Below are 26,915 nucleotides of genomic sequence, written 5' to 3'. Positions count from 1 at the left end.
CATCTTACCTGGTGAAGATCATTTCCCAATGCATACTCTGCAAAGTAGCCTGGAGCAGCAGATGAGGCTCTAATGGCCTGCCACATTTTATACTGACAGCCTCCCAAGTAGTGCGAGTTGATTCCAGGAAAATGACCATAGTTTCTGAACACAAAAGCTTTTGGCGTTATCCCTCTGTTTACTATGGTACTTACTGCAGCTACCTAGTAAAGTAAAAAGCGAACAATACCCATTGCAGTATTTGGGATCTATAAAAAATTAAATATTGTTTAGTAGTGTGAGTGAACTATCTACAGCTACCCATCAGGATAAATGTAACATAAATAGGATGTTAAGTAAAGGGAATGAGATTTAACTAGGTATTTCTTTACAGGACAGTAGATATAAGGACTGAGACAATTCTGAGAAACAGACGGTAAGACAACAATAATAGAAGACATTCCTGACTACATGATTTGAGTAGCCATTTAAAAAGACATTAGGAAGACATACATTTGCAAATCTTTATGTAATAATCAATACAAGAGTAGTAGCAATGAATACAAACTACTCAGAGAAGAATAAATATATATTTTCCTAGTATCATTTACAAATTAGTCTTTGCTTCTGTTCTCTTTGAAAACATTATGCCTTTAGTAACTGAATCTAACAACAAACAGACTCCAAGGCTTTCTTACCATAGTTAATAACTGGCTGCTGGGTAATTTTTTATTAAAATAACTAATATTGACCACATTGGGTCTCAGACTTTATCGATGTCAGCTGAATTAATGTAAAATGTGCTATACTGGTTAATGACCTGCAACATAAACTTAAAGAAGCTGAAAGGTATGGAGGAGGCCAAAGTTACTGGGGTTCTGTGTTGAGCCCTGCCAGGGGCTTGTCAGCTTTGCTGTTTAATAAACCAAAGGAGATATCCCCAGATCCTGTGAGTGGTCAGAGTGTCAACAGGCCACCATGGTAAGAGCTGGTCATACACCAAAATCCAGGGAGTCTCTCTATAAACTGGACTATAGACAGGCAGAATTAAGAATTATGTGGAAAACATGATAAACCCACTCATAACGAGTGAATTACTCTTTGAGGGAGCTAAAGTTCCCTTACACCTAATTTATCTAGTCTTTTATTTAAAGCTGGCCACTCCCACAACTGAGAAACATACAAGATACAGGGGAACAAACAAGCACCACAGAGTACATCCTGGGATCTTTTCTCAAGTGTGCATCTCATTAACATGGCCTCCAAGGCCCTGCTGGTCTGATTCACCTGCCACCTCAGTCCCATTTTGCACGCCGCCCTCGCCCTCGAATGCTCAGGCTCTGGTCTCCGGGGCTCTCAGTTCCTGTGCCTCTCCCTGCCTCCTCCCGCACAGTCCTTCCCTCTGCCAGTACTGCTCCTACTTTTTGGCCTGCACACTGAGATCTCAAACCTCCTTTCCTCAGAATAGCCTTCCCTCCTGTCCCTATAAATACATGCTTTCAGAGAACTGTTTTTGTACTCCATAGTATTTATTTCAGCGAAACTGTATCTCGTTTGTGTGATTACCTGATAGATGCCTACTTTGCCCTACTGTACTCTAAACTCCATGTCTGCATTTACTAAGGTCTCCAGAGTGCCTGGCACAGTGCTGACACATGGGGCTCAGAATTAATATCTAACGAATTAATTAAATTTGAACAAGCAAGAGTGAAAGAGAAGTAAAAGGAGCCGTATTTGATCTTTCAAGGTTACAGCTTATCATCCAAGAATAAATACAAGGTACTGGGGATTCTGAAGTCTGTAAATGTTATTCCTTAATCAAGTAACAAGTATTAATTAAGGAACACAGAACTCAAGCAGTACTCTTGATTACTGTGTTTCAAACAAAATAAATAAAAAGAGAAGCCATATAAGACAAATTCTAGTGGCATTAACATTTTTAAAATTGGGATTCCTTTTATGTTAATCTAATATATTCACAGGCACATAAAATTTCTTTTAAAAATGTCTGGGGGAAGAAAAGCTGTAGTTTTTCTTGTGTCACTGGATTTGATTAACCTTATGATAAAATAATTCTTCCTTGGTTTTAGTCCTAGTCTTCCATGTTCTTAAACTTTAGTTATACTTTTACTGGATTTAGGAAGAGGTCAAATGACCACATCTTACATCTTCATAAAATAGGCCAAAAAGTAAGGAATCAATAGATTCTATTAAAAGAGGTTCCTAAGAAGTGTATTTCCTAGAGTAAGTGCTTTCACCTGACCTTCAATTCCAAGTTAGGATTATATTTAAGACTCCAAACTTACCTTAGGACATGTAGGATTTCTTGCTGTTTCAATCATTAATGAGGATCCCATTCTATCCCTTTATTAAAGGAGGAAAATTAAAGTACATCAAAATGACGGTCTCCTAACATTGGGGAACATACAATATTCAAATACTGTTTGCTCAAAATTTTGTTCAAAGTACTATGAATGACAAAAAAGAAATATAAAAATCTCCTCCAGGTGCCTGATAGTACAATTAATGCACATAAAGCAATAGAGAGTTGAGGTGCAGCTTGAGAAGGACACCAAAAGATGACAAGGCAACACATTCAACCCTATCTGAGGAGTAAAGAAAGGCACTGAGGCAGAATACACCACTGTTTTCAGGGTCCTCCCGAGGGATAAAGGAGCTGTGTTGAGATAAAACTACAGAAGTATGTAGACTAGTAACAGAGTAATAAAAAAAACCACATCAGGACATTTAGACTTTAAACTTGCTCTAACAACACAGAGCCAATTGTCACTCCTACAAAATGCTTTTTAAATCATTGCACTGGGCTCTGAATTAACTGCAACATTACAGATCTCGTCCTTGGGCAGCAATTTCCACAATTCCATTATAAGGGAGTTTTGTTCCAGAGCAGATTTTTTTCCTGACTTAAAAGTATGTGTCTTTGGGTGCCTGCGTGGCTCAGTGGGTTAAGCCTCTGCCTTCGGCTCAGGTCATGATCTCAGGGTCCTGGGATCAAGTCCCACATCAGGCTCTCTGCTAGGAGGGGAGCCTGCTTTCTCCTCTCTCTCTCTGTCTGCTTCTCTGCCTACTTGTGATCTCTGTCAAATAAATAAATAAAATCTTTAAAAAAATGTGTATTTTCCCCTGTACTGGATATAAGGACTATGTTTTTTTTACCAACTTGCCTCAATAAGAAATAACCATGTTTCCAGTGACTTTCTGTCAAACAATATTCATGATTCTCAAATAGAGTATTAGTGAATTTCACATACCAGTAGTATGTACAAATTAGGCAATGATCTACCCTTTATTGTATTTCATAAATATCAATGTAAAATACTTTCTAAATCTTTAAAAAAGGTATGTATGAAAATGTCTAGAAAAAGACTAGAAGAATATACGATTGCAAAGTCCACAGCTCTGAATAAGACTGTGGGTAATTTTAAAGATTTCGATATGTATTTTTGGAAAGCGAGTATTCACAGTATTCTGGAAACAATGTTTAAAAATCATTAATGTTTTAGAAGAATATCTGTTAATGACCTGAAAGAGACTAATACATTAAGTAAAAACAGGTACCTATGTATAATACGGTCTCAATTTTTTAAAAAGGCAATTGCAATTTCTACATGCAAATCTCACACATGAACTTAAAAAAAAAATAATGACTGTAATTATATACCAAAATATTAACAATGGTCAACTCTAATTACTGGGATCAATAATTTAATATTATTTCTAATTTTTTGTCATTTTTCAAATAATATGCATATATTATTTATAGAATCAAACATTAAAAAAAATAACTAGTAACTTACTTAAGAATATTTTCCCATGTTTGACTGTCATAAAAAGCATGGCTCCAGCTCATTTTGACTGTTCCAACAATGACATTTTGTGAAAACACATCAGATCCTAATTTTCGGTAAAGTTCCTCACATTCATCCAAAGGCATATGAAACAATCCCAACATGAATGCTAATATAGCACCTGAAAGAAGGAATGCTTGGTTTTTACCAGTGTCGACATTAGAGTACTTATAAGACTTTCTGAGTCACAGACCTGGTTAAAATTCTAGCTCTTGATCTGTGCCACCTGGGGGCCAACTATGTAACCTCTAAAAGCCCAATTTTTTCATCTCTAAAATAAAGATAATAACTAAAATTTATAATGTTCTTATAAAGGGAACACACGTAAAGGGCTTTAACTGGCCTCAATAAGAACTAAATAAATGTTAACCAATGATGATCAGGATTAATTTTTAAGATACAGGATTTTTTTTTTTACATCAAACTAAGTAACACATAGTTTAGATACCATGGTCAGAGATGTTATTTCTAATATTAATAAATTCCTTAGTTTTAGTCACAGAATACAGTATATTTGACAACTTACCAATTCACTAAAATAACTACTCGTTTGAGTTGGTCTGCGGAACTAAAATAATTAAAGAAATTTGGTCTCTGGGACAGCCTTTTAAACAGCTGATTTCATGTCCTGGCTACACTTGGTAGAACACACTGCCACCTAGTGTACCTTAATGGTCTAACCCTGAACTAAGGAGAAATGTAGGGGAGAAAGCTTTGCCGATGGGGGGAGTGGGGCAAAGATCTATACAGCATCAGGGCTTACTCTGAGATTTCCCACAGAGGAAAAACAGGAACCCATTACCGTAATGTATTTTAAATATTGTATGTATTTTATTATACTTAGTCTTATTCTAGTAAAAGAAAACAGCTTAGGTTTTAAGATAAATTGAACGGCATTACTAATTTATAATAGAAATTATTTTTTCAATTTGCAGAAAATCCCTAATTAACACAAGAAATAGCTTGTCAAAAAACTAACTGCCTTTTAAGTAGAGCTACTATAAAGATAAGCAAATGGGGTGCCTGGGTGGTACAGTTATTAAGTGTCTGCCTTTGGCTTGGGTCATGATCCCACCATCCTGGGATCGAGTCCCGCAGCGGGCTCCCTGCTCAATGGGAAGCCTGCTTCTCTTTCTCCCATTCCCACTGCTTGTGTTCTCTGTCAAATAAATAAATAAAATCTTCAAAAAAATTATGTTAAACACCCAGATTCTCACATTTACCGATTTAAATTCTGGCTTTAAAAAATTAAGTAAGAAATAATATAAGAAGCAATTTCCTGGGCACCTGGGTGGCTCAGAATATTAAGCGTCCAATTCCTGGCGAGGTTCAGGTCCTGAACTCAGGGTCAAAAGGGTGAAGCCTTGCCTCAGGCTCCACGTTGAGCAGGAAGCCTGCTTAAGATTGTCTCTCTGTCCCTCACCCCTACTTGCACAAGCCCTGAGCTCTCTCACAAAAACAAAACAAAACAGAACAACAAACACACACCACCTCTGAATGGTAACTTATTACTACAAACATTTTATAAAATTCATTAGGCCAATCAAAGGATTATTCTTCAACAAAACATAAAATACCCATTACTCCAGAGAATGACCATCATTTTAAATGTACACGGCAGGGACAAAGGGCTTCTGTTTAACAATAATTACCTGTGCTCACACCACAGATGTAATCAAAGAGCTGATGAACTGGCTTCTGAGTAAGTTCAACCAATTTTCGCAGTGTCTGAAGGGCAACCACACCCCTACAGAAAAAAAGGAAAAATGAAAATTCCCGTTTCAAGGAAATTAAGTCTTGAATAAAACACACCCACAAGTTGCTTTTCTAGCTTATATGCTAACAGGGAAACTGATAATATAAATTAATGTCAATAAAAATGGCCTGTTTTTAAGATCACTTTCAAAACGCCAGAAGCTAAATAATGGAATAAAACCTGTGTCACAACAGCAAATTTTAATTTATACTAGTATCTCTCTGAACATGACTGTAAAGATGAGAACATAAGATATTCTTTTAAACACCCCAGACTGTGGAAAATGCTTAAAACCTGCACTCACCAGTTCTGGAACACTGTGTATTAGTTTCTTCTCTCTGCAGTGTAAGTTGGCTGCCTATGCTTCTAAACATTTTTGTTTTCTGCATTTCACTAGTCATACTTTCAACTTTCAAGCTTTTAATTATTCATCTTTTAAAACTTTCAACAACTTCAAGACAATGCCCCACCATTAGTATTACTTTATGCAGCTGACTTTGCTCACTTTTGGATCCTAGCCAAAGGCAGAAAAGAGCTTAATGATGAATGTGGAAAATGAAGAGAGGCCAGGAGGTATATGCCAATTCAGGATGTGTGTGACGTGTGGACAATTCTTAATGCTAGGAGAATATACAGAAACAATGAAATGGTCTAAACCCAATACAAGATGTGGGGCAGAAGGGTCCTGGCTATAGTTAGGCATCACCAAATACAACCTAGAGTGTCAAAGTGTACTTTGATACTGCTAAAAGGAAATCACCAGAAAATACTCTAATATTAAAGTAGGAAATCAAAAACACTGATTTTTTTTTTTAATTTTAAGAAGTAATGTGGCTTTGAAGAGAGGTAGTAAAAGATGATGAGATGGACTATCAAAGAGATACACTATGAAATCAAAGTGAGACATGAAGAATTAGAGATAATGCCAGATAAATATACTTAACAATGTGACCTCCATTATCTTATAAGAAAGAAATAAAACATGCACATACATACTCATGCAAGAAAAAAAAAATCTGAAGAATTAAGTCAAAATATTAAAAATCTGGTAAATGTGAGCTATAATTTTTTGGTTTGCTTTTCTTTATATTTCTTTTTTTTTTCTCCTCCAAGTTTTACTTGTATAATCAGGTAGAAAACTATTTTAAAATGCTGTATTTACAAATCAATTCACATCATATTTAGAAATAAATACACTTGCCAGATTGATTCTCTCTGCCTAACACTGTACGGGGCTTTCATACACAAAAGCAATAGAAGTGGGGCGCCTGGGTGGCTCAGTGGGTTAGGCCTTGGCCTTTGGCTCAGGTCATGATCTCAGGGTCCTGGGATCAAGCCCCGCATCGGGCTCTCTGCTCAGAAAGGAGCCTGCTTCCCCCTTTCTCTTTGCCTGCCTCTCTGCCTACTTGTGATCTCTGTCTGTCAAATAAATAAATAAAATCTTTTAAAATAAAAAAAGTTAAAAAAACAAAAAGCAATAAAAGGTATGGGTTCTTTTTCTCCCAAGCCCTTGTACCTTACTCCTCTCAGCACAAACTTAACCATCCTGGCTGCATTCTCAAGTTCCCCTAAAGCAAGGTTTCTCAGCTTAGCAAGAGGGACATTTAGGGCTGGAAAACTCTTTGCTGTAGGGCCATCCTGTGCACTGTAGGGTTTCAGCATTAATTACCCTCTTCTCACTAAACACAAAGTGGCAGTCCCTCAGCTCCAACAACCAAGAATGCCTCCAGACACTGAACTACGTCCTCTAGATAGCAAAATCGCCTCCAATGGAGAACTGCTAATCTACACTTCCCTTCATCTTAACTCACCTTTGTATCTTCCCAAATGTCTTCACTCCAATTTCCTCCTCGGATGACTAACAAAACTCCTATTCTCTAAAATCAAGTATTTACTGGTCCCAAAGCTCTTTTCAACATATTCGTCACTCTAAACAGATACCTGAATGTTCCTGACTGTTCTGAATTCAGAACTCTACTCAAAAAGAAGTCACAGTCACAGGTGGTTGCCAAAAGGGGTGGGTGGGGTTGACAAAATGGGTGAAGAGATCAGAAGGTACAAACATCCAGTTATACAATAAATAATACAATAAATGCATCCAGGGGATATAAGGTACAACATGCTAACATAGTTAATAATACTGTACTGCATACTTGAAAGTTACTAAAAGAGTTAATCTCAAATGTTCTCAACTCCAGAAAAAAAGTGATTAACTCTGTGTGGTGATGGATGTTAACTAGACTTATTGTGATCATTCTACAAAATAAACCGGTATCAAATCATTGTGTTGTATACCTGAAACTAATACACCAAGTCGGGATCTCAGTATTTTTTTAAAATGAAAAAAAAAGTCATAATCATGATCATGCTCTAAAATAATCATGATCATTCTCTAAAATAGCACTTACTCTTTGCCACTTTGCTATTTTTCTTCACAGCACCCCTTACTATTCAATAATACATTTTTGCTTTTCTATTTGTTCTCTTTCCTCCTCTGGAATGCTAGTACCATGAAGACTTAGATTTTGTCTGTTTTGCTTACTGATTCCTGGATCCAAATCAGTGTTAAGAACAGTTGACTCAATGAATGATACCAACTTTTCCATCTGTCCCCATCTTAATGGCAGAGAGGACTGGCTTCTTCCTGCTCCTCAGTGAAATTCCTTACTCACTGAACTTCCACTCTCTTTACTTCCCATCACTTTTAACCAGTTCTATCAACGAGAATGATTCTAATTCATTACCACTTGATCTATCGTATGAATGATGTTCACCTTCTTCAGTTATTTCACTTCTGTAAGAAACATCCAAAAATTATTCTGAAACTTTTCTTTTCTCAATCAACTCAATCTTCATTTGCCGAATTAGCACTTCTATACTGCTATGTGAAGCCTTCTATTCAGCATGTTCAAAAACAGAACTGTCTTTCTCAATACCAATCACCTCCTCCCATTTCCCTGCAGTTCTGCCTCAGGCATCCATGGGGTCTCCATTTAGGAGTGCTCTCGATCTCCTCCTATATTCAAATTCCCCTTTTCTTCAAAGTTTTCTTGCATATTTTTCCTCCCTCCTGCTTCCCACTGCTACCATCTGAAGGTATTTTTTTTTTACTGTCCTCCACCTAGATGGTTAAATAGCTTTTCCCCTCATCACTCACACTGCTACTGACACTGGTGTCAAAATGAAAAGAATCTGGCTGACATACAGGAGCTCAGAATTTAACAAAACAATAAGCGTAGTACTTGGACATACAAGATAGTAACTGGAAAAGCAGGTGTATCAGAGAATGTAATCAGAGAGATAAAGTAATCAAAGAACAACAGGCAGGGCATGTACTATCAATTTCAGAGATGAGAGCAGAGATGGCAGGAAACCTGAATCCAAGCTAGAATATCTGGTGTTGGGGGTGGGGAGGCTAACACCAAAGGATCTAACCAACAAGCAGTAAGAGGAACTCAACAAACTAATCAGAAGAAGCACGGATGAACTGCCAGCAGCAAGAATGGAGTCCGATGGTGAAATTCCCTCCTTCTGAGCTAAGAATGCACTAAATATCTCTAGAGTGGCACCAGACTGGCATTTGCAGCTGAGGACGTGGGGACTCACTGATGGTGTGTGGGGGACATGGGGACTTATTGATATAGACTCCTTTTTTAGCAATCTCTTTATTAAGTGACCAGCTGACTGATAAATACAGTTAAGATAAATAATTAAAGAAAGCTAATGTTATAAAACATTGTCAAGATTTTCTAAGTCATGGTTGATATACTGTCCTAAACTAACAAGAAGGTCTGAAGAGACCAAACTGAAATAAATACTAGGTCAAATTAAAATAAAAGCAAATTCAGGTATATGCTGAAGAAGCCCTTGGGGCATCCGTGTGGCTCAGCTGGTTAAGCAGCTGACTCTATTTTGCCTCAGGTCATGATCTCAGGGTCCTGGGAACAAGCCCCCATATCTGGCTCCATACCAAGCATGGCTTCTGCTTGAGATTCTCTCCCTCCTCTTCCCTCAGTGCCCCTCCCCCCACTCATGCTCACTCTAAATGAAATTAAAAAAAAAGAAGCTCTCAAATGGATAAAGTAATAAATTAAGAAGAACTATTTCATGTTTTATTTCAAACATCTGGTTTTACAATGATATAGCTACTATACTTACACAGAATCAGTTATAAAAAAATTTCTGGCTGAACTGGATCTATAGGATTTAAAAAATCATTTTTCTAGCTTTACCTTGTTCCTCCACCATCAATTGTAAGAATTCGGATTCCTCTTCCTTTCACAGGATCCACATAGCCAATTAAGGCCAAAATTTCTCTAACTGCAGCCTGAAGAGTTTCATCCTTAATTTGTCTCAATCTTAATAAATACGGAATAATTTTTTCCTGTATTGAGAAAAAAGTATTTTATTGCTTTTGTCAAATAAAGAGTGAAACTGTATGATTTTTAACCAACATATGTACACCACAAATAATCACAGTGCCAGGGTTTATTACTTTCTTAATAATCTTAAATGACATTACTTTTTAACATATTAATGTCAATTAATATTTAAAATATATTTCTTCTAATATCTAGGTTAATAATTAACCTCAGTACAAATATTTTCTTTAGAAGATACAATGCTTAAGAATTAGAAAATATATAGTCTGTTTAACAGAAATTTATGAAGTATTAACTGTTACAACAAAAGATTAACATTATAAATTGTATAAACTATTTTCTCCAAATCCTAGAGATAAACTTCTTCATAGTAATTACTGGAAATTAAACTTGTTATTAAAAAAAAATAAACCATCTTGTGAATATAGGATGTAAGGGTAGTGACTCAGTGAAATATAAACAAATGTCAATACCTATAACTAAGGCAGAAGGCAAAAGCTGACCATTACAATAAATAATCCAAATTCATTACATTTAAGTAATTTGTTTAAACAAAACTAGGACTCTGATATTCTATGTGTTTAATTTCATATTGGTGACCAGAGGCAAGAGCTTAACTTCTAGGGTTCTACACTGAGTTTATCAGAGATTCTCTAGGTTCTGTGCACAAAAGCACCTTATCCAGTCAGAAGGCCAGGCTTAAGGGAATCTGAGACTAGCAACTAAACTTGTGCTATGTAATCTTCCTTCAATAAATTAAAAAAATAATCCAAATGTATCACTCATTTTGTTTCTTTTTTATGATAAATCAATGTGAAGTAATATTGTTCTAAATTCTTTTTCAGTTGCTTTTTTGCCCTGGCTAATGTTGAGCTTCAAGGTCCTACAAGAAGAGTCTGAACAATGGTGGGCATGGGAATATAAATTTCCACTTCTGGTTAGAACAGTCTCTTTCCAAGAACTAGAAAACTTTGATAAAAGACAAAAGAAGTTCCATCTGTTCAAAAGCATCAGAGGGCTCCTGAAGCAATGAGAACAGGAGGGGTAAGAATCTGGAGAGAGAAGTGCTAAGAAGTAAGCTCAGGACGCCTGGGTGGCTCAGTCAGTTAGGTGTCTGCCTTTGGCACAGGTCAAGACCCCACGGTCCTGGGATCAAGCCCCATCTCAGGCCCCCTACACAGTAGAGAGTCTGCTTCTCCCTCCTGCTGGTGGGCACATGCGCGTGCAGAACTCTCTTTTTCCAATAAATAAATAAAAGATGAATTCTTTTAAAAAAGAAGTGATCTCATAAACTATAGCTTGTCTTCCCTTGAGGCTTTTGCTTATTTGGGGAAGAAACAGAAGACTGAAAAACTGGGACTGGTTCAGACAGAGGGCCAGCAGAGTTAAAAGGTAACTCCAAGAGTGGGAAAATACATTTACAAAAAATACACAGTTATTGTATATTACTATTATATATAATATGTAATATATGCCAGATATAAAAAACTTTTATAATATATAAAGAAATTCTTCAAGTCAGTAAGAAAAAGCTGGTCAACCCCAAAGGAAAAATGAGTAAGACGTGGAAAAGGGACTTCACACAAGGTAAGCACAAAAATGGCCAATAAGCACTGGAAAAGATGCTAAACTTCACAGTTACCAGAGAAATGCAAACTAAAGCCACAATTCAGTATCACTAAACATCCAACACAATGGCTAAAATAAAAACAATAAAGTGTTGGAGAAGAAGTAGAACCACTAGAAGATCGATACAATTTTGGCAGAAGTATAAATTGGTATAAACACTTTGCAAAACTATTTGGCAGAATCTACTAGAGATGAAAATAGGCATACTTCATAACCAAGACCACTACTCTTGGATATACACTCCCAAAAAAATAAAGACCTGTGTTTCCCAAAAGATACATCCCGGAAGCACTATTCCAGACTCCCAGACTGGAAGCTATCCCAATGTCCATCAGCAGTAAAATGGATACATGGTCCTATATTTATACCACAGAATCCATCACAATGTGAATGTTTCATAAACATACTCCACCTTGAAGGTTCTCACAAATAATGTCAAGTGAAAAAAACAGATATAAAAGAGCACAAGCTGTACCACTCTATTTATAGAACGTGCAGAGAAAGGCACAACTGACCTAGAGTGCTAAAAATCAGGTAATGGTCAATCTTTTTAGAGACAGTGATTGGAATGGGGCATAAAGAGATGAGGGTTATACAGATGTTTTCAATTTTTGAAAATTCATGGAGCTGTATGCTTACATACACTTTTCTGCCCATGGCACTTTTGTAAGAAGTTAAAGTTATATGAATGAACTTGGGGCCCCTACCAAGCAAGGCTGAGATGAATTCAGCTTTCAACAAAGGAGAGAAGGGAGGAAAAAAATTATCAAAATACGTTTTGTGAAAACCTAGGGAGTCCATAATGATAGTTTTAAGAAATGCCAAAAATTTCCTGTCACCAATGGGGCAGCTTTAAAGCATCTCTTTACTTTGAAAATTGGTGACTAAGTAGAAGGAAACTAAGCATTTTTCTTGCTTATCCTTTAAAACTGCTCTTTGAGAGTAACCAAATAGCTCTAGCTAGTAAAGGAAAGCTCTACTTTTACAGATGAATGTCAATTACAATGCAGAGGAGTGGCAGAATTAGAAATTTATCATTTTGCAATCCTAATGAAATGACTAGTTCTGGATTAGGTTAATGGCTGATGGGATTATGATTCTAGCCTAAATGTCCAATGAGAAGATCAGATTGTCATCTCCCTAATCCAGTGGTCAAAACTGGTTCTTCAACCAGTTATATGTGTTCTGGTATGATGGAAGATGAGACACATGGCAACATATACAATGTGCTCTAACAAAAAGTTTAACTTAACCAAGTCTTTATGTTTATATTCCAGTATTCAGCAAATACAAAGAAACAAGGAATACATCAAATAACACCAATGAGGAGGAAGCCCCATAAAAATTCACAAAGTAATCCTTGAGGAGAACACAAGCAGCAACCTCTTCAACCTCAGGAGCAGCAACATATTCCTAGGAACATCGCCAAAGGCAAGGGAAGCAAGGGCAAAAATGAATTATTGGGATTTCGTCAAGATCAAAAGCTTTTGCACAGCAAAGGAAACAGTGAGAAGATATTTGCAAACGACATATCAGATAAAGGGCTAGTGTCCAAAATCTATAAAGAATTTAGAAAACTCAACACCACCGAAAGAACAAATAATCCAATCAAGAAATGGGCAGAGGACATGAACAGACATTTTTGCAAAGAGGACATCCAGATGGCCAACAGACACAGGCACACGAAGGCAGTACTTGGGCAGGATAAATAACTCATGAGTAGAAAAAACCTGTGGCATTTTCTGCTGAAATACTCTCACTCCGCTAGAGTGAGATCATGGAGGACACGTATGGAAACATACAAGAACAAGATCAAAGTAGCCACCTCAGAGAGGGTCACTGTCCTGAAGAGTCACCCAATGCCCAGGTGACTTTGCACAGGGGACAAATAAGCCTCTGTTGTGTTAAGTCACTGAGGTTTTGATATTGTTTATTAGAGTTTAACTCGGGGGCGCCTGGGTGGCTCAGTGGGTTGGGCCGCTGCCTTCGGCTCAGGTCGTGATCTCACGGTGCTGGGATGGAGTCCCACGTCGGGCTCTCTGCTCAGCGGGGAGCCTGCTTCCCTTCCTCTCTCTCTGCCTGCCTCTCTGCCTACTTGTGATCTCTGTCAAATAAATAAATAAAATCTTAAAAAAAAAAAAAAAGAGTTTAACTCGGCTTAATCTAATACAAACAGACACTAATACATTTACAGTGATAATCTCTGGGTAACAGAAATAAATGTTATTCTTATTTTCTTATTTTTGTTTTTATTAAAAAAAAATTTTTTACAAAGTTTATGCTGCCCCTTTTTTAAATAATAATAAGTTACCTTTTTATTAAAAAAATAATGAAAGAAGAATAATAATAAATAATAAAATAATAAATAAAAAGTTAAATAATAATAAAAATAAATAATAAATAATTTAAATAATAAAGTTACTTTCTATTAAAAAAATAATGAAAGGAGAATGCCTTCACCAACAATGAAGAAACCAAAAAGGGCAACTTCCTAGATGTGGCGGCCATGAATGCAGCACATCAAATACACACACACACACATATACACGGAAACTAATCTACCAAAGACAATTCGCTCTCATTTGGCCACCATAAATATGATATACAAAAAAGCAAAATTAATATAAATGTTTTAAAACAAACAATTCTAGCATTTTTCAAAAGCTCAGTTCTTTTGAATAATTAAAACTTCATTGGGAAAGTTCACATGAGACTGTGCATGTGAAAATGTCTTAATTTATCCAGTTCATTCTTTTTGAGATGCTTCTTATTTAGGGAAGTGGTTAAGAACTTTTTACAGACTATCCAGATTTTCAATCATACTTGATCAGAATACACATTCCTACAACACACTACTCCTTGGTATTGAAGGGTCCTTAGATGTGAGATCAGTAATGCAAAATAAAAGAGCCCTCAAAGTTTCTAACAGCATGACTATTCATGATAGACTAAAACTGAAAAGTACCGAACAATTCATCAGTAGTACAATAAGTAAGTTGTGATACATTCACACCATGGAATATGAAAGCAACAAGAATGAATGTTCTACAACCTCTCACAACAATGAGAACGATTACTACCAACATGATGAATGAAAAAACCCAATCACAATAGTTTATATAAGGTACCAAAAAACCCCTAAACTAATTTAAAGTAATTTGGGGAAACTGTGATTGAAGGGGGCACAGAAGGCTTGTGAAGTCCTGGTAAATTCTGTTCCTTATCTGAGTGCCAGTTACATGGATGCCTTTAGTTTGTGAAAAATTCACTGAACTTGATTCCAATAACTGCAGGTTGTACTGTACTTCAATAAAACACTTTTTTTTAAAGTTCTTTAAAGTATGCAAGTCTATTTTAGATCTTTGCTTCAGTATATCCCTGAAATAGTAAATGGACTTAAAAGCTATCTACCTTTGGAAAATCTGTCTTTTATATAAGAGATTAAATAGCCATGAAAGATAATCCCCAGTTCCATGAACATGAAATTCTGAAGTTTAGCTTTATAACATATGAATTATATAATATGAAACTATAGGAGGCTACCTTATATAAGGACTGAGGTAACTCTTCAGCAAAATGGTTGTCAAAAAATGGAATATGAACTAAGTTAACTTAGACTTTTTTGAGTGGCGAGTTAAAAACAAGCATTAACAGATCTCTAAACAAATGTTAACAATGTCTGTTCATTATATATTTGTAAACTGGTGATTAAATATTACAAATAATCAGCAGTGCAATGGAAAGAGACTCAAGCACATCATTCATATTTTATAGTATTTCTCCGAAAATAGTCTTTTGGGTCTAAATTACCTTCACTATTTTATATGTGAAAAAATCGAGGTGAAGAAAAGCTAATCATTTTATTAATGTAATTATTAATCCAATTATCATTAAGATCATTAAAATGTTGACTTGCAAATACAAAAAGATCAAAAAATAAAAATTACCTATGGTTTTACTTATGAATTACATCTCCCATCTTAAAAAAGTAGCTATATAGTATAAACAAATTTAAGAAAAATTTGGCAACTATTTTGCAATTCAGTGAACACACTATTTATTTTCTATTTTAAAACATTTAATCTCAATAAACAGTAGGACCAACAGCATAATTTATCATCACAGAGTAAGAGAATATTTAAGCATAATATATATAATAGAATAAGTGGGCCAATTACTGACTCTATGACACATCACATACATAATAAAAACCTAAAAATAGTTAAATTTTAAAAATGAAAGGTACTGCCTTCTCCATTTCAGAAAGTGCGTTAGTATTTTCCAAGACAAAACCAGATTAAATAAATTAGAATTACCTTGACAGCCACTCCTTTTCCTTCAGGAAATTCTAGAAGATGAAAAGTCAGTTCTTCAACCCTGTTAATGCAGAGCTTTGGGTCAGTTGTTCTTCTCAACGCCTGAACTAACGCCCGGGTTCTGTTATCAATACTCACTCTTGCAATAATCTACAAAGACATATTAAAATATATATGATTAGGATGCGAAACTTCTCTAGTAATACCAACCCGTGATTAAGGTTTCTTTGGTCCCATAGGGAAATGGAATTTACGCATTTGACAAAAGTTAAAACGTCAAGCAACACTGATAACGACTTGCCTTTTCTCGCTGAAGAGATAACCGCTTTTTCTCCTCTCCATTTTTGTCTTTGCTGACAGGCTGCTCAGCTTTAACAGCCTCTTCCTGCTCTTCTGGCTGACTCTTTGAATCATACTTTAATTTAGGGACAAGTCCACCAATATAACCACCTACTAAAGCCTGGACACCTTCGGTGGGACGAGAAAGAAAGTTAGCAATACTCTGTTTAGTAGAAACTGGAAGAGCCTCAGGAGTCCCACTGGCACTTGCAGACTTGTCCACAGAATATAAAGAAGATTCTGAATCTCGCTTATCAGTCAGGATGCCAGGATCTGGAGAGCTCGATTTCTCTTCTTCGACCTTTTTATCTTCAAGTTTGTCCTGGAAATGTTTCTTTTCCTTTTTTTGAGACATTCTTTCCTCACGTTTGAAGTATGAATTAATATGATTTGATAAAAAGTAGAATGACTCTCCAAATCTTGTGGTTAAACTACTTGTGTAACGAAAAAGACTTTGTTTACCTATATCTTCATCTTTACCTACACTATGACTTTCAGAGAAAGAACTCTTTTCTACTGATTTGTCGCTGTATTTTTTCAGAGATTTGATGGCTTGTTTAATGCCTGTCTGTTTTAACCAACCACTATCTGATACTTTTCTTAATATTCGAGAACTTGGCTTAAATTGAGCTAAACGTGAGATCATTTCATTCTGAGTGCCAAAAACAGCCTTTGAAACAGAGTTCAAAGTACTTTTAATACGGGACATACGAATGCTCACTTTTGTAAGTCCCTTGGGAGTAGAAGTGCTAAGTTTCAAAATTCCAATATGTAAACCATGGTGGTTTGGAGAGTAACAGTGCTTTCTCCAAGAATGGGCATCACTTTTGGTCAATTTACATCTTATTTTGCTTGTATGAAAACCTCTTTGTAGACTGGCGTGGCTTATCCTCCAATAATGTTTAGGTGAGTATAAGAAATGCAGCTGCTTGCTTCTCTGCTTCCCACAAAGACTTCTTGCATTACTAAGGAGGTAAATATAATATATATCTATAGTCAAATTAATAGACATAACTTAAAAATCATTTATTTTCTATATGTTAGGATTTTCACTTCATTCCTGAATGCTTCATTTAAGAAATGCCATAATTCATGGTCTTACCTGAAATAGCAAGAAAAAAAAAATTAGGATACAAGGTAAAATTGAAACTGGGTTTAAGATAAAATACTTTTCTACTTGAAATAAACTCAGCAGCTTGTCTCAAAAGAAGACAGAATAATGTATTTCCATTACAGATACTGCATATCTCCCTTTTAAGCTCCAGAAGACAATTCATTCTCCAGTACAGAATTTAATGAAAAAAGAGAGCGAGTGGTAGGATGTTTCATGAGATGTAATTTAGGAAAGCTACCAAATACATAAGTTTTCCTACAACACATAACTGAATATGCAATTTAGATACTATGCTGTTTTTCTTCTCTGTCAAAGTCTGGACTAGTTTATGTGACACCAGACTTTGAAGTCTTTGTAGAGTCAAGTCTTACACCATCTTGTTCATTGCAAACCATTTATAGAATATTTAACCTACATGGACATGGTACTAGATGCTGAAACCACAAAGACAAACACGATATGAAGAACTTTCAGTCTAAGGCTACAGATAGCCATGCAAAAAAACATTTCACTATCTAGTTATGTTTATTAAATTAAAGGTCTGACTACAAGAAGCTATGTGCCACATCTAACAGACAAGGGGTTCATAACCACAATGTAAGATGAATGCAATTAAAAAAAGAAAGATTCAGCTGACAGAAAAATAGACAAAGGACATTAACAGGCCAGTTAATGCAGAAGAAGAAGAAATACAGACAGTAAAATTATGAAAATACCCTTCACCACATCAAAGAAAAGTACTAATTAAAACATGTTTTGTTTTGGGGCAACTGTGTGGCTCAGTGGGTTAAAGCCTTTGCCTTTGGCTCAGGTCATGATCCCAGAGCCTTGGGATCGAGCCCCACATGCGGCTCTCTGCTCAGCAGGGAGCCTGCTTCCTTCCCTTCCTCTTTCTCTGCCTACCTCTCTGCCTAATTGTGATCTCTGTCTGTGGAATAAATAAATAAAATCTTAAAAAAAAACCCAACATGTTTTGTTTCTACAATAGGTGGTAATGTAAATGGTTGATAATATTCAGTATTAATAATAGGCTGAAGAAATGGGACACATAGGGCTATCTGACAATATCCAATGAAATCTTAAATACTATCTATCACAATCTTAAAGGCACATATTTTTTGATCAGCAATTTCACTATTAAAACTCTATTAAGAATCCTACAGAAATACTTTATGAGTGCAGAAGTATATATACACAATCCCTAATGCATTGACTGAAATAATAAAACAAAGAAAAACAACTCTAAAGGTCTTCTAGAAAGGAATGGCTCAATAAACTATGGCATATATAAACTGCAGAATGGGTTACCATATAGTATTCTGCAGCAGTTAAAGAAACTAGATGATCTGCCCATCCTTCATATACACTACAGTAAAAAAGGCCAGCGGCTATAATACACACACTATACACATGTGGAGATACAAAGACATTAGGTAATGAAAGACAGAAAAACCTACACATGCAGTTTAAATGTGAGGCTGTCCACATGTGGCACATGTACGCGCACGCATACACACGCAGATTCCGAAAGGGTAAGCACTAGTTTGTTTATTCTTGTGAACCAAGGAGTGGGATCAAAAGAGAACAAGAAGATGGACTTTTTCTTTTTCCTTTTGTATTATATGTATTTTTTACAATGAGAAAATATTACCTTTGTAATTAGAAAAAGCAGACAGAAAAAAAGAAAAAAAGCAAATGGTTTAGAACACTTTCACGGATAGTGCCATGAGAATGGTCAGAGCAGATATCCAAGTAAGTTCAAAAAATAATAAGACACTAAAAACTGGACAAAGTTAAAAAGGAACTCATTAAGTAGAAAGCTGAGAACAGGAGAGAATTTTAAATAGGAACAAATACAAAGACAAAAAAAGCATTTAAGAAAGCATAAACAATATGAACAAAAATTGCAAGCAGTCCAGTTTCGCTCCAGGACCTAGAAAGAGTAATGAGAATAATGAGGGACAGGTAGATGATATTGCAAAGATGGTTTTGGGGGTCAGATTATGAAGGCTCTTACAAATCTTGCCAAGGAAATTAAAGATCAGACTGTCAATGAAGTATTTTAAGCAAAGGAGTGACACTACAAAGAGGATTCAGCAGATCTCTGACAGAATGAACAGACAAGACTGAGAAAGATAGAAACCGAGAACCTACTGTGAATGTTCAGATTACAGTCTGAACTAAAAGCTTTGTAAATCGCATGTATACATATGATTTCAAAATTCCAATTTTACAAAGAGACAGAGAGAAAAGAAACCAACATATCTACCTTCCCAGCTTTTCTGATATCCAGGATTTATGGCCAATGAGTAAGTTGAATTAACATAAAAGCCCCACAATCCCCAAACCAGAAATACTTAATAAAATACAATTAAAGTACCTGTGAATAAAAAGCCATGCTCAAAACTAGTAATGGACTCCTACAAGTCAACAACAAAAAAATCAAATTGCCCAATTAAAAACAAACTGGCAAAGAACTTGAGTAGAAATTTCTCCAGAGAGGATATACAAATGGCCAACAAGCATATGAAAAGATGCTCAACATCACTGAATCATCAGAAAAATGCAAATCAAAACCAAATGAGATATCACTCCAGACTCATTAGGAAGGCTGTGATTAAAAACAAACAGAAAATAACAAGTGTTTGCAGAGATATGGAGAAGTTAGAACCCTTGTGCACCGTTGTTGGGACTGTAAAATGGAGCAGCTGCTGCAGAAAATAGTATTGTGGTTCCTCAAAAATATTAAAAATAGAAATACCATAGGATCTAGCAACCCTACTTCTGGGTATATATCCAAAGGAATTGAAAGCAGGGTCTCAAAGAGGCATCTGCACATTTGTGTTCATAGCAGCACACAATACCAGTGGTGGAAACAACTCAAATGTTGGGGTTTTTTTGTTTGTTTGTTTTGTTTTTTTCTGTGGGTCGAGATTTCTATATTTTCTATATGGGGAAGACAATTAAAACAGAAGTGATCTCTAAAAAACCCAGGATAGTAGCTTTGATCCTAGGAGAGGAAACTGACAATGAAAAGAGTTCAGTTGTCTCAAGTAAGTTGTAGTCCATAGGGAAGGGTGAAAGGTTGAAAGGAAGAAACTCTTTGAAGAAACTAAGGAAAGGTAAATGATTTACCCATAACTGATGCCATTGGTGGTAATTTTCTTATTTCAAGTGATGACTTTTTTTTTTTTTTTTTGGTAGGAGGTTTGAATTGGTTTTCTTTTTGATTCTCATTCATGTATTCTGTCAATGCAATACTGATTATCTCCATTTTAGTGTGTTTAGTCTTTAACTCTAGTAGCCTTTTATTTATTTCACAACTATTTTTTGAAGGCCCTTTTTATGCTAGGTTCTGTGCTAGCCATAGGTGATAAAATGGCAAGACACTGTCAAGCAAACATAGCCCTTAGGACTAACCATCACAGATAGACCATTTTTCATTAACAGTTTGAGATTATGAAATGATCCAATCATTTTAAATCAGATAAACAAAATGTATTTACCTACAAAGGAATATTATTCAGCCTTTAAAAGGATGGAAAACCTGTCACATGTTAGAACAGGGATGAACTCTTGAGGATATTATTTTAAGTAAAATAAGCCAGTCACAAAAGAACGAATACTGTGTGATTCCACTTACACAAAGTATCTAGAGTATTCAAAGTCACTGCTATAGAAAGCAGAATGATGATTTCTAGAAACTGGGGAATGGGGCAAAAGGGGTGTTTCATGGGCACAGCTTCAGTTCCCCAAGATGAAAAAGTACTGGAGATGTTTTAGAACAATGTGAATGCTCTTAATGCCACTGAACCACATACTTAAACATGGTAAAGATGGTAAATGTTATAATACTTGGTTTTTATTACAGTTAAAAAAAACCCAATAGTGGTAAATCCATAGTTGAGAAATCACAAGCCTGAGATCTTTTTCAGTCACATTGCTTGAATGGTGCACAGACCCCAAGCAAATGGAAACTAGTCAGAGCTGGTGAACCCCAAGGAGTTTCAGTAGAATGAACTGAAAGTACCATTAAAGGGGGCACTTGGGTGGCTCAGTCCATCAAGCTTCTGACTGCTGGTTTCAGCTCTCAAGTCCTGATGTCAGGGTGTGCGACAGAGTCCCATCTCTGGCCGCGCAGTGAGCTGGGAGTCTACTTGAGATTCTCTCTCCTCCTTTCTCTCACGCCTGCTCTGATGCCTGTGTGCTCAAGCTTGTGCTCTCTCTCTCACAAATAAGTAAGTCTTTAAACAACAACAAACTACCATGAAAGGATATTTCCAAAACTCAGGGCAAATGGGGTATTGTATTTGACATGATCAAGAGAAGAACTGAGTTGACATTTTACTGGGGATCTCAAATAAGTAACGAAGCAAATCATTAAAATCAGGGAAAAAAGCATTCAAGGCAAAGGAAAAAGCAATGAAAGTGTTGGAGACAGTAATGGGCTCTGTCTACTCAAGACTAAAAGAACTACCAGGTGGTTGAAGGTAAGTAAACAGGGAAAATGCTGGAAAAATGGGCCCAACAGTCAAGCAGAAGACAGAGCTATACAAGTAATGGGTCTGTATTGTTTCTTTCCAATGACATAATTCTCATAACCAATTATGAATACACCTAACAAGACACTGAGATACAGTATATAAAGCAAAAAAAAAAAAAAAAAAGAGGAATTATGGAAAGACTAGACAATTTCATGACAATATTTTAATACCCCTCTTACAAACTACAATTATCAAGCAAAAATCAATAAACACAGAACTACCAACAAAATCAGAAAGCTTAGTTTAGCTGTTTCCAAATCACAACACTGGTAAATGCAGATAAAAATTTTGAGAGTAAATTCTGCTGGAGTAGGTTAGACTGCAAAAAGATAAAGAGGAGTATGTCAAGTGGCAGGTGCCATCACCTACTAAGAAAAGAGCAGTGAAGACTAGGGTACCAACTTATAGGGTAGTGTAAGTACACTGGAAAAATAAATAGAATAGGGAGGTATAGACCAACTTCTAGGGAAAAGAACTGTGTTTTAACTGGAGGAAAATAAGGGAACTGCTAGCTGGAGGCTCAGCTGAGGATAAAAGAATCTACACAGGACTTCCCTAAGTTATTCCAATAATGCAGGCATAAAGTGACAAGGGTTTGAATTAAGACACTGGTACTGTACTAGAGAAAGGATTACTTTGAGCCCCACTTTGAAAGTGGGGAAACAGCGACAAAGGACTTGGTCACAGGGAAGAATGGGGTGAGGAGAAGATGTCAAAACAACTCAAGTGTTTTTACTCAGAGATACATAGAGAATACCACTTGTGAAAATGAGATGACTGGAAGGGGACCAATTTAATATGAAAGAAAAATCTCTTGGATGAGGTAACATGGGACATTCAAATGGAAATGTACTATAGAAACACAGGCTGTGGTTTAAGTCTGGAGGTACCAGCACAGTGACAACTGAAAATAGAAGACTGGATTTACCAGGGGAAAAAAAAAAGTTTATAGTAATAATTCCTGAGAACTGGGGGACCACAGATCCTCTTCCTTGAGAAATGATTATTTGCATACACACACACACACACACACACACACACTATACTTTCTGTAACATTTCAAGAGTCATGGACCTACTAAAGTATTTAGATTTGAATTTTGAAACTCTGCTTTCTTTAGAAAGAAGAACAAGGGCAGACCCCTGACTGACATCAAGAGTTAGGAAGAAGTCTTTCCAGAAACAAAAAAGCACAGGTGAAAAGATATCCTGAAAAAATCAGGGTCATGGAAACCAATACAACAGCAAGTTCTAAAAAGAACTCGATAATGAACAAAGTTAAGATATATAACATGGGAGAGAAAGATTATAACTAAGACATGAAACGACAGAAAGGTGTCCAAGGTTAAGAGTTCTATGACAGAAAGTTGTCCAAGGCTAGGAGTTCTAACTCTGACCTTTTCACAAATGTGTTCCACAAGTGAGGCAATATGTACCCTTAGGTGCAATTCCTTTGTCATTACTGAGCAAAAGAACAACTCAGTACAAGCTGTACTTTTATCTGCTTAGCAAGTGATGCAAATAAATACACCAGTCAACTGATCTTCTCCCTCAACTTCACTCATAAAGACATTCTCTCTAGACTTTAACATAGATCTAAGAAATAGGAAAGTAAGATCAACATTGAGAAAAAGTTTGGTAACAAATTATGAAGAACATATTCTTATAATTAAAGTACAAGTAAATGGCGCAATTTAACAAATTAACTACAAGGGGCTTCAAACAACTGCCTCCGTAAGAGGCATCAATTCTCGGCTCACAGTTTAATACACTTTTTTTTTTTTTTAAACTCTCGGATTTAAAAATGCTTCCTATTTCACTGTTTTAACAGCAGTCCCTCAACACGATGAAGCATACTTTTGTCAGTTGAAATCTCAGCAACAAGGACTATATGCAAGAACCAGATGCAGATGTTACTGGAGATAAAACCCCATTATAAAGAAGACAGTCCCGTATGGACACTTTGGTTTCCCCAAGAAGTCAGCACTTTCAAGTTACTGTATTAGGCGTAGGCAGCAGGTTCCTCCCAGCACAATGACAGAAATGACAATGACGGGGAGCACGGCCACACAACGGTTCGCACCGCTTCATCGCTGAAAAAGCACACACCTGAACCTGCAACAGCAGCGCAGGGAGGGAGGGAGCCAGACGCGCGCGGGGTTAAAAAGAAACCGCTGGCCACGCGAACACGCGGCGGAACGCGCCCGTGCGCCGACGGCGGAGGACCGCGCCGAAGAGGGAAGCGTTCTGACAGTCAGCAGGGAACTGCGGGAGAACCCTCCAGGGCGGGCGCAGCCAAAACGATCGGGGCAACCCGGCTGGGAGCTGCGGGGGTGGGCCAGAAAGCGCAGGGCGGGACGAGGGAAACCAAAACACGCTGAGCCGGACCAGGCCAGCAGAACCCGAGGCGGCGGACGGCGGGGGCGGACACCGCGCACCAATCAGCCCCAGGTCCGCGGCTCCTTCCGGTGCCCGGATGCCTCTTGGAACCTTGGTCCCGGGACCTCCTCGAAGCCCGGCGGCTCCCCGCCCTGTTCCTCTGCAAGTGCCCTTCGAGGAAAGAGAAGGGCCACACAAGTGCCCGGGGAGGCCAGGCTGCCCTCTTCCCTAACCTATCGTCCCGCCTCTGTCCCCCCAGCCGCCACTCACCGGGATGCAGGCCGCAACTCTATGGGCGGCAGCGGCGACGCGCCTCCGGACCGCACTGACGTCCACTCTGGCCGGCCCGCATCAGCTGAGCTACCAACACAAACAGAAGAGCCGCGGTCGAGGCACCACCCCCACGGCTCCGTCCCGCCCCAGCGGAAGTGACGCACGCGCGGGCCGTGTCTACCCGCCCGGCCCGGGGGAGGCCCTCCGCCCGGCTCCGGCCAGGGCCTCCCGGTCAATCGCCGCTCCCTCTCCCAGACATGCGCAATAGAGTCCGAGGGAGCGAGGGGCGGGAGACGTGCGTGCGTGCACGCGCCGTTTACGTCGGGGGAGGTGCGGCGGGGTGGAGCCGGGAGGGGGTTGCTTTCCTCCGTGTGTTTGCCCGCGGGCTGCCACCTCCGCGTCTGGGAGGATCCTGTCTGCGTGCGGTCCAATCCGTGGCGCTGGGCGTGCGTTACCCGTGGCCGCGAGGGTGGCGAGCTGCGTGGGGCGGCGCTCGTACCACTCTGCTCAGCCCGCTTGCTTTCTCCATTTCTGGGCATGGCCACCTTGGCTACCGCTTGTGTCATCGTATTGGAAGGTGGCCTGTAACATTACATTACCACGAATGTCCTGCAAAAGTTCCCACACTTCACACTTAACATTTTTCGAATTCTGACGTTGTGTACATACCAGATGACCATCTGCAGCCTTACGGCAAATACGGCCTGTCGGCTGTTTCCGTACGTCTGTGGGCTAAGAATGCCTTTTACATTTTTCAGTGGTTAAGAAAATAAAGTATGCATTGGAACACGTGCAATAACATGAAATTCAAATTTCGAAGTCCATAAAAAAATAAAGTTTTATTAGAACAGAGCCATGCCCATTCCTCTATATGTCAAGCAACTTTCAGGCTACAGCAGCGAATGCAAGTAGTTAAAACAGCTTCCTTTATTCTCTTGAACTAAGCTTGCAATAAATCGAGGTTAGGAAACACAAAAGTAGCCTGTGCTAGACTGCAACTCAAAATATTACCAAGACTTGGACTCTTTTTCTTTAAAGCTCACCAGGCTTTAGCACCCTGTAAGATTATTGTAAAATCTTTAAGGAAATAATTGCATGAACTTTCAAACAGTGGGTATTAAACTGTTTATCTAGCTCTCTTTTTTTATAGAGAGGATTTCGTATTTATATTTCATATTTTATATGAAAATTTATGTAAATATGCGTGTATATGTAAATATATGTATATATAATTTTTAAAATTATGGCAAGGAAGCCATCTTGTTATCTTGCTAGGCTCTTGGGGCACAGATGGCTGGATTGTGTACATCACAATGGTTGAAGCACATAGTTCAGTCATGTTATTTATTTATACGATAGTTAAAAAATGTATGCAACAAATTAAGCTTTAGAGATGTTTGGAAGTAACTTTAGTTCTGGAGTGATGCTTCTCCCCATTGTTAAAAAAATTATTCTTACACTTGTTAAAACTATAAGGAAGGCCTTACTGAGGGCGATTGCTGCAGGTGTCAAGACTATTGCAATAGAGGAGAGAGATTAGACTCAGCTACAAATACAACAAAGACAGCTGGAGATGTAAGCTGAAAAGCAGAGTGAGAGGGGTCAATGGATAGAAAATTATTAAGAGGGGACATCAAGGGTGGGAATGATTCTTGCTAAACTAATTTCACAGGATTCTTGCAGAGGAGGTCAGTGTGGTCGTACATCCAAGGAGGGGGATGAGGAATTTGATTAGATATCAAGGGTGGTCAGATAGAAAGGGTGGGAGGGCCTCTCCAAACGGACCTAGCAGGATTCTTACTAAAACTGGACTTGGCTGGCCACAGACAGGGCCCAGGCAGGCAGCATACCTGAGAGGAGGACTCACAGATGCCTAAAATTTGGTCAAACAGAAAGTCTTTGTCCTATCTATTCTCCCCTGTTTTCCTTTATTCCTTAACTTAGTCAGCCTTCATGAAATATCCAGATTTTCCTCCCGTGTCAGGAATCTTCAAATAATTCTCAAGTCCTCCTTCTCCTTCTTTGCCTTTCCCTTCCCCCCCTGTCTTCCCCCATGCCTTTAACAATCGTGAAGTCTGATGATTCCTACTGCCAAATCTCTCTCATCTTCCCATTGCTCTTTGCTGCCAATTCCATTGCATTAATTTAGGCTTTAGTCCTTAAGACACAATCTTATCCAGACTGGTTTTCCGGGCTATAAGTGACCTCCAGCCCAGAGCCATTCTCTTCTATTCTGACAATGTAATCTTTCTAAAGTACGAATCCAATCCCGTGTTGTCCCTGATTAAAAAGTCTTTGCTCTCACTTCATCTCCACAGAATAAAATGTAGGGCATG

The 26,915-nt window shown here is 37.8% G+C and overlaps 1 protein-coding gene across 2 annotated transcripts in view; it reads right to left on the bottom strand.

Moving 5' to 3' along the window:
* PNPLA8 (patatin like phospholipase domain containing 8) overlaps positions 1-24,741 on the bottom strand; it is a 39,747-nt gene extending 15,006 nt beyond the window's left edge. Inside the window, exons 1-8 of one of the 2 annotated variants that reach the window (XM_004739504.2) lie at positions 24,577-24,741; positions 16,233-17,372; positions 15,932-16,081; positions 9,837-9,988; positions 5,501-5,595; positions 3,798-3,969; positions 2,286-2,343; positions 9-203 (exon numbers count right to left, since the gene is read on the bottom strand). In XM_004739504.2, the coding sequence (XP_004739561.1) occupies positions 9-203; positions 2,286-2,343; positions 3,798-3,969; positions 5,501-5,595; positions 9,837-9,988; positions 15,932-16,081; positions 16,233-17,282 (1,872 nt within the window). In that variant the 5' untranslated portion in view covers positions 17,283-17,372; positions 24,577-24,741. The remainder of the gene's footprint in view (positions 1-8; positions 204-2,285; positions 2,344-3,797; positions 3,970-5,500; positions 5,596-9,836; positions 9,989-15,931; positions 16,082-16,232; positions 17,373-24,576) is intronic. The other variant, XM_004739505.3, reaches the window with a different exon arrangement.
* Positions 24,742-26,915: the final 2,174 nt, after the last annotated feature.

The sequence above is a fragment of the Mustela putorius genome, unplaced genomic scaffold (genome assembly GCF_011764305.1).
Source record: "Mustela putorius furo isolate JIRA1106 unplaced genomic scaffold, ASM1176430v1.1 tig00003845_pilon_pilon_pilon, whole genome shotgun sequence".
Classification (NCBI taxonomy): Eukaryota; Metazoa; Chordata; class Mammalia; order Carnivora; family Mustelidae; genus Mustela; species Mustela putorius.
The sequence above is the reverse complement of the archived record's forward strand: the minus strand, read 5'-3'. Positions and strand labels throughout refer to the sequence as shown.